At 32.2% G+C, this 8,497-nt stretch overlaps 1 protein-coding gene across 1 annotated transcript; it reads left to right on the top strand.

Moving 5' to 3' along the window:
* Positions 325 to 4,645, top strand: LOC107625091 (MDIS1-interacting receptor like kinase 1). The gene is made up of 2 exons (XM_016327661.2): positions 325 to 3,201; positions 3,849 to 4,645. The coding sequence occupies exons 1-2, from the start codon at positions 552 to 554 to the stop codon at positions 4,250 to 4,252; spliced, it is 3,054 nt and encodes a 1,017-aa protein (XP_016183147.1). The 5' UTR covers positions 325 to 551; the 3' UTR covers positions 4,253 to 4,645.

Genomic DNA, 8,497 nt, shown 5'->3' with positions numbered 1-8,497 from the left:
TGGAACAGATTATTTCTTTTCTTTTTATCTTTTAAGCATCCTGACAAAGGCTTATTGGTAATTATTTTCTTGGAGTTGAAATTGAAATTGTTAACAGAGTACAACTAAACAAAATAACTATATTCGTTGATCTTTGATGTTTTTGTTTGTGAATTTTTAATTATACATGATGGACGAATTAATATGTAAAATTATATTAATAGATATGTTAGTACAAGATAAAAATAAATGCAAATAATATATATCGTCAGACGTCAAAAAATAATTGAACAAGCCTATTTATATTATTGGCCTTGTCATAATAACATAATATAATATCATGATCATATTTACTCATATGCCAAATCATAACTCATAAGCATAATATTACCAAAACTAGACACATCACTATCTGTGTCATTGTTGTGTTCATCCCCACATCACACACCACCACCACCATTCTCCTTCACTACTGACACACACACACTGTCTTCACAGATGGTGCAAAAAAAAATTGAGAGATAGATTTCTCAAAAACCACAAGAATAATTCAAACACATACAATAACTAACATGCAACTGAAAACACAGTTTTCATTCCTTCTCATCATCATACTCATATGCTATACCATTGGTTCATTCTCTTCTTGTTTTGCTCATAACGATGAAACATCTGCATTGCTTTCCATAAAACAAGGTCTCATTGATCCATTCAACAGCCTCAAGGATTGGAAACTGCACGGTGCAGTTCCAGTTCATCACTGTAACTGGACTGGTGTATGGTGCAACTCAAATGGATCCGTTCAAAAGCTTGATCTCTCTCACATGAATCTCACTGGCACTGTTTCCAACGACGTAACAAAACTCAAGAGCCTCACTTCTCTCAACTTCTGCTGCAATGGATTCAACTCATCACTCTTCAAATCCGTAGTTAGCGTCACCACACTGAAGGTTCTTGACGTGAGTCAGAATTTCTTCACCGGCGAGTTTCCAATTCCAACGGTTTCTTCGCAGCTTGTGACTCTGAATGCGTCAAGCAACAATTTCTCAGGTTTGATTCCAGAGGAGATTGGAAATCTTTCTTTGTTGGAAACACTTGATCTTAGAGGAAGCTTCTTCGAAGGTTCCATTCCTAAATCGTTTGGTGAACTGCGAAATTTGAAGTATCTCGGACTCTCCGGGAACAATCTCACCGGCGAAATTCCGGCGGAGATCGGAAAATTGTCTTCCCTGGAGTTTATGATAATCGGATACAACGAATTCGACGGTGGAGTTCCGTCGGAATTCGGTAACCTCACGAATCTGAAGTATCTTGATATAGCAGAAGGGAATCTTGGCGGTGAAATTCCAAAAGAGTTGGGGAAACTCAAGTTTTTGGAGACGGTTTTCTTGTACAAGAACAGTTTTGGCGGGAAAATTCCGCCGGAAATCGGAAACATGAGTTCGTTAATGTTCTTGGATCTTTCGGATAACATTTTATCTGGAAAGATTCCAGATGAAATTAGTCAGCTCAAGAATCTTCAGCTACTGAATCTGATGCGAAACCGGTTAACCGGTCCGGTTCCGGCCGGCATCGGAGATTTGAATCATTTGCAGGTTCTTGAGCTTTGGAACAATTCATTGACAGGGACATTGCCTAGAAACCTTGGAAAGAATTCACCATTGCAGTGGTTAGATGTATCATCCAACTCATTCTCTGGTGAGATTCCAGAGAATCTTTGCACCATGGGGAATCTTACCAAGCTTATACTCTTTAATAACGGTTTCTTTGGTCCAATTCCAGCAAGTTTATCCTCGTGTTCTTCCCTCGTTCGCGTTCGGATTCACAACAATTTTCTTTCAGGGACGATTCCTATTGGTTTTGGCAAGCTTAAGAAGATTCAGAGATTGGAACTGGCTAACAATACTCTCACCGGTGGAATTCCGGATGACATTGCTTCTTCAACGTCGCTTTCTTTCATTGATTTCTCAAGAAACAAGCTCTGTTATTCGCTTCCTTCGATGATTTTCTCCATTACAAATCTTCAGACCTTCATTGTTTCCAACAACAACTTGGAAGGAAAAATACCAGATCAGTTGCAGGACTGTCCCTTGCTTGGTGTCCTTGATCTCTCTTCCAATTGCTTATCTGGAAGAATTCCGGGTAGCATTGGTTCGTGTAAGAAATTGGTGAGATTAAACATGCAGAACAACCAATTGACTGGAGAAATTCCGAAAGCAATAGCGAGCATGCCTACATTGTCCATTCTTGATCTTGCTAACAATTCTCTGACTGGTAAAATACCTGAAAACTTTGGTATGTCGCCGGCGTTGGAAACATTCAATGTTTCGTACAATAAGCTAGAAGGCCCTGTCCCTGCAAATGGTGTGCTAAGAGCGATTAATCCGAATGATCTCGCTGGCAATGCCGGCCTCTGTGGTGGTGTTCTCCCTCCATGTGCCAAATCCTCTTCATATTCGTCAAGCCATGGAAATTCATATACAAAGCATATTGTTCTAGGATGGATCATTGGAGTATCAACAATCTTTGCTGTTGCCATTGCGATTTTAGCTGCAAGATCATTATACATGAGATGGTACACCAATGGATTGTGCTTCTTCCCAAATGGATTTTATAAGGGTAACAAACGGTGGCCGTGGCGATTGATGGCATTTCAGAGGGTTGATTTTACAAGTACTGATATTCTGTCCTGCGTCAAGGAAACAAATGTGATTGGAATGGGGGCAACCGGCGTTGTCTACAAGGCCGAGATAGCACAATCAAGTACCGTTGTTGCAGTCAAGAAATTGTGGAGATCAGGATCTGATATTGAAGTGGGAAGCAGCGATGATCTTGTCGGCGAGGTGAATCTTCTAGGGAGGCTAAGGCATAGGAACATTGTTAGGCTATTAGGATTTCTTTATAATGACACTGATTTGATGATCATTTATGAGTTTATGCACAATGGAAACCTTGGGGATGCCTTGCATGGCAAGCAAGCTGGAAGATTGCTTGTGGATTGGGTTTCGAGGTATAACATTGCTCTGGGAGTCGCGCAGGGGCTCGCTTATCTTCACCATGATTGTCATCCGGCCGTTATCCATCGAGACATCAAGTCGAGTAACATACTGCTCGACATGAATCTCGAGGCAAGAATAGCTGATTTCGGGTTAGCCAAGATGATGATGCATAAGAATGAAACTGTCTCCATGATTGCTGGATCCTACGGATACATTGCCCCAGGTGAGAATTTACTTTCACTTTATGTAGGATTAATATTTACTTTGTTTTTAGAAAGCTTAACAAGTACGATGGACAAAAAGATCATAGCAATGACAGCATAGTTATTAGGATTGAATAAAAGCATCATGTTATTTAGAGTAGGGGTTAACTTTAGTCTCTGATAAAATTGCAAATGTGAATCATGTTAGTCCTTAAACACTTATACATCACTATGTCATAACATTCCACTTGACGTCTAGGGTAACATCAATCAAGAATATATATTCAAATTAGTCCACCAAGATAACCATTTTGTTAGTATCCCACTTATTTCATATGCCTTTTATTTTTAAACACGTTTCCATACCTTGGAGCAATAGTTGTCCGTGTGACCTCAAGGGCACGGATTCAAGCCGTGAGAGCAGCCACTAATATGTAATTATGTTAGATTGTCTATATGACACTCTTTGGATGCAGTCCTTCTCTAAATTCTACATTAGGCTGTTTCTTTTTCCATAAATTGCAAGAACTAACACCAGTGCAACTTGAAGGACAAAATCGACCTTTCCTCATATGATTTATATGAAGATTAGTCAAAATAACTTTTCTCTTTCTCAGATGCATAAGATTCACGTTGCCAACTATCTAAGTGCTTCATTATTTTGCAGAATATGGATACTCATTGAATGTGGATGAAAAGATAGATATCTACAGTTATGGAGTAGTATTACTGGAGCTTCTAACAGGAAAGAGGCCCTTGGATCCAGAATTTGGAGAATCAATAGATATAGTAGGGTGGATTAGAAGGAAAATAGAGAATAAATCCTTAGAAGAAGCATTAGACCCTAGTGTAGGAAGCTCCAAGCATGTTCAAGAAGAGATGCTTTTGGTTCTCAGAATAGCACTTCTTTGCACTGCAAAACTACCAAAAGATCGACCCTCCATGAGAGATGTGATAATGATGCTCGGAGAAGCAAGGCCAAGGAGGAAGAGTGCTATGAGCAGTGAAACTTTTGAAGCTAACAAGGAAATGCAAAATATTAGCACTTCACCAGTTAGTGGCCTTATTTGAGGAACCAAATTAGATTATCAAATTCTCGTGTTAACTCGTAAATTATTATTAGAAGTTTACAAGTTTAGGTCTCCACAAAGAGCTTAGAACTTTAGGAGTAAATCCTCGTGAGTTTACGAGTTGATTCCCTTACCAGCAGCAAAACCAGATTCTTTTTTCTTTTTCTTTTTTTCTCAGTGTACTTAGATCTATATAGTTTTGTTAGTTTCATGTAATCTAGTAAATGAATCTATTGGTTAAGATATCTCGGGGTATGTCAAAATGATTAATTTTTTGCAGATAAAACTTGTAATTTCTCATGTATCCTGTTTCTGATAAAGTGGCATGTTAATGTAATTCTGCCAGAAAAACAGACAAAGCAACTGAGGAATACAACTGATAAATTTTGTCTCATTTCTCGATTCGTGTGACTTGTGTTCACATTTTCCCCTTATTTTTATTGTGATCAATTCACTAGACTGTTCCAAAGGAATTGAAATTCATGTAGCTCCGGTTATCAGTTCACTGAATCTGACTGGCTTGATTTCTCAAGTTATCAAATTTACAATTTCAACCCCATTAAAAAAAGTAAACATGGCAGCTCCCGTACAAAGCATCTTGCATTATTCAAGATCTTGAGAAGGATTGCAGCCCAAAGAAGGAATATAACCGTATAAGCAACCTGACCCCCTCTCTCTCTATATATACTAGCGGCTCACCGGCACTGCTTTTCTATTGAGTTTAAGAAATTAATTTTATATTTTTATTTTAAAATTATAAATTTAATAATAATTAAAAAAAAATTATAAAAAAATAAAATATCTTAAATTATTTAACATGTAAAATATTAAAAAAATAAATTTAAATTAAAAAGTAAGATTAAAAAAATATTAATTTACTATTATGTGTAATAAAATTAATATAAAAATTTATTGATATTATTTAAAGATTAGTTATTTATAAATATTATTAAATTTATTTATTTTTTAACCTATTTAGTTAGAAACAAATTTAAAAATTTATATTCAAAATATTCTTTATTTTTATGTATAATTCGAATAGATAAAAAAATATTTTTTTTAATTTTATATTAAACATCTTTAATTATTTTTAATTTTATTATTATTTTAAAATTATAAATTTAATAATAATTAAAAAAAAATTATAAAAAAATAAAATATCTTAAATTATTTAACATGTAAAATATTAAAAAAATAAATTTAAATTAAAAAGGGTAAAAAGTTATATTATTATTATGTATACTAAAATTAAGGTAAAGATTTACTAACATGATTTACAAATTAGTTATTTATATATTAAATTTATTTATTTTTTAACCTATTTAGTTAGAAACAAATTTAAAAATTTATATTCAAAATATTCTTTATTTTTATGTATAATTCGAATAGATAAAAAAATATTTTTTTTAATTTTATATTAAACATCTTTAATTATTTTTAATTTTATTATTATTTTAAAATTATTAATTTTTGTTTTGATTATATCATCGCATCATATTATATACTATCATTTTTTCTTATCATTCTTTTTACATGGATAACTATTAGTATTATCGTCTCATCGTCACTATTATGTTGTCTTGTTTTATTTTTTTCTTGTTTTCTTCTTCTATTAACCACAACTGCAATCAATTACCATAATACCATTATGGCAGCTCTCATTTTTGTTCATCACTTTATATGTGAAAGACAAATTAAAAATATATAAGAATGAGTTAACAAAATAATTTATGAGAGTTCTTCGGTTCATTATTGATAGGTATACACATGTCAAAAAAAATTAAAAAATAAATATCAGATAAAAAAATAAATATTTTTTTAAAAATTAAATTGATGAGAGAAAACTTTGTATGTGAAAGACAGATTAAAAATATATAAGAATGAATACAGTTTGGTAAGTAAACTGAAGAGAAAGAAAAATGAAGGTGAAAGTTATGCGTGAAATTAATATATGCAGTAAAATGGTATAAAATTTGCAATTGTAGTGAATGAAAGTGAGGAAAAGATGAAGACAATACAATTACGATATTCAAGGAAGGATAATGATGGCAACAGTAATAATATAGAAGAGTGCACCTAATGGTGAGAGGAAAAGCACTAAAAATTGAATAATGAGATCAAACTTGGTATAAAGTACTCACATAAAGAATATACCCAAAATAAAACGATAAGATCCATAAAAAATTATTTATCACCCCTAATTATTTTTTTCCTCCTTTCATACATGGCGTCGAAAATCAATATTTGGCATAGTCATTATTTAGTTCAGAAAATTACAAAAATTCATCCAAATAATTGTTACATACAGACAAGCACATTCAGACTTGGAAAGAGAAGTAAAAAAATTGAAAACGGATAAAATTAATTAAATGGATAAATTATGGGAATAAAAAATTGAAGAAGATGTTACGATTTCTACAACTATTAGTGAAATATAGAATGAAAATAAGATAGAAGAACACGTGTTGCTGTTAACGGTGAAAGTTCTTTTATCTAAAGTAACTGGCGCATGTACGGGAGAATCTCTATCATTAAGGGCAACATTAGAAAGTAAATTTGGATACGAAAACTCCGTATCCACATTATATATTGTTATAGATTTCTGTTACTTGTGCCTGTTCCATTGTCATACGCTTCCATTCCTGTATGTTTCAAAAGTAAAATATAATTATTAAAAACTAATTGAATTCATAACAAAGAAAATTAGTTATCGTATTACCGGTATCAAATTGATGATGGGTGGTAACTCTGCTCATTTGTCTAATTATAGTCAATCGAGCTACTCCTATGTTTGTAGTTAATCGAGTACCTCTACCTGCGTTTGGCATTGGAGTTGGAATTGGAGTCAGTTGATATGACAACTTATTTTTCTTGTCGAATCATCTCCCGATAAGTTGCTGTCTTTGTTCTTCGATCACGTTGTCTTCTTCGCCTAGTATATTCTGTTCAAGTAGGTCGACGTTGATGTGATTGTTGATTTTGTGAAGTTTCCGCCTAACATATTTTGTTCAAGTGGATCGACGTTGACATGATTGTTGATTTTGTGAAGTTTCCATTTCTATTTGTCAAAAAGATATCAAGATGCAGAGAAGAAAAAGGTTTGCGAGACCAAAATTGGACGTTAACGTGATTGTTGATTTTGTGAAGTTTCCATTTCTATTTGTCAGAAAGATAGCAAGATGCAGAGAAGAAAAATGTTTGCGAGACCAAAATTGAAAGTGAAAAAGTATTTAATTCTGTTGGGATTTCAGTTTTTAAATTGAGTACGTAGTGGGAGCAGTTTTTTTATTGGAAGTAAATCAGTTTTAAAATATGTCGTGGGTTGAAAATGAATCAGTTTAATACTCTGTCGTGAGATAAATTCTTTTTTTATAAAAAAATAAAAAATTGAGGACGTGGTAAAATAGGGAGAAGAAATTGGATACCAAACTTTTCTATCCCATTATATATTGGTATAGATAAAAAAATAATTATTATGACAAAAATAAAAAAATAGTAAATAAAAAATAATAGAAAAAATAGTTATTATAATAGAAATCAAAGTTGTCAATCATGCAATGGGACTATTTCAATTCGAAAAGAATAAAAAAAAATTCAAATATAAATTTATTTGATATTAAATAAAATAAAATGTCTCATCGCCATTATTATATTACCTTGTTCTCCTTTCTCATTTTTTTCTTCTCCTTCCACCTTCTCTTCATCCGACCGTAATTAATTATCACCAAGTATTATTATCGCAACTTTCAATCTTGTCTATCACTTTGATTTATAACTATCTGTTCTGTTAACTTTTATAAGTTGTTGAAGTTTTGTTAAAAGAAGTAAGATATAAAGCATTTATTTTTTTTTCAAATTATCAAAATTTGATGTCAATAATCCTAAAAAACAATATCAACATATATTACTTTTAACTAAAATAATAAAAAAATACATAATTGTAAGTTTTTAAACTAATAATTATAAATTTAAGTCGCAATTTAATATAGTACATTGGGACAAAAGGCAACCATTTCTATTCATATTTGACTGCTACTATCTAAGTTTTATATTTATTTTATTGTGCACATTAATTTAAGTGCATTTTATTATTTTATTTTACATGTTTTGAAATAATGCCATTGTATTATTATAAGGATGAGATTAACTTTCATAATCTAATGCGAATCTTTTTATTATTTTGTTTGTTCATAAAATAGTTTTGAAAAATTTTAGATTTATCGTTCTAGTTTGCTTCTTATTAATC

This window comes from Arachis ipaensis, chromosome B02 (assembly GCF_000816755.2).
Source record: "Arachis ipaensis cultivar K30076 chromosome B02, Araip1.1, whole genome shotgun sequence".
NCBI lineage: Eukaryota > Viridiplantae > Streptophyta > Magnoliopsida > Fabales > Fabaceae > Arachis > Arachis ipaensis.
The sequence above is the reverse complement of the archived record's forward strand: the minus strand, read 5'-3'. Positions and strand labels throughout refer to the sequence as shown.

Coding starts and splice junctions, on each gene's coding strand:
- LOC107625091 (XM_016327661.2), top strand. CDS start 552: ATGCAACTGAAAACACAGTTTTCATTCCTTCTCATCATCATACTCATA. Junction 3,202..3,848: donor CTACGGATACATTGCCCCAG/GTGAGAATTTAC, acceptor ATTATTTTGCAG/AATATGGATACTCATTGAAT.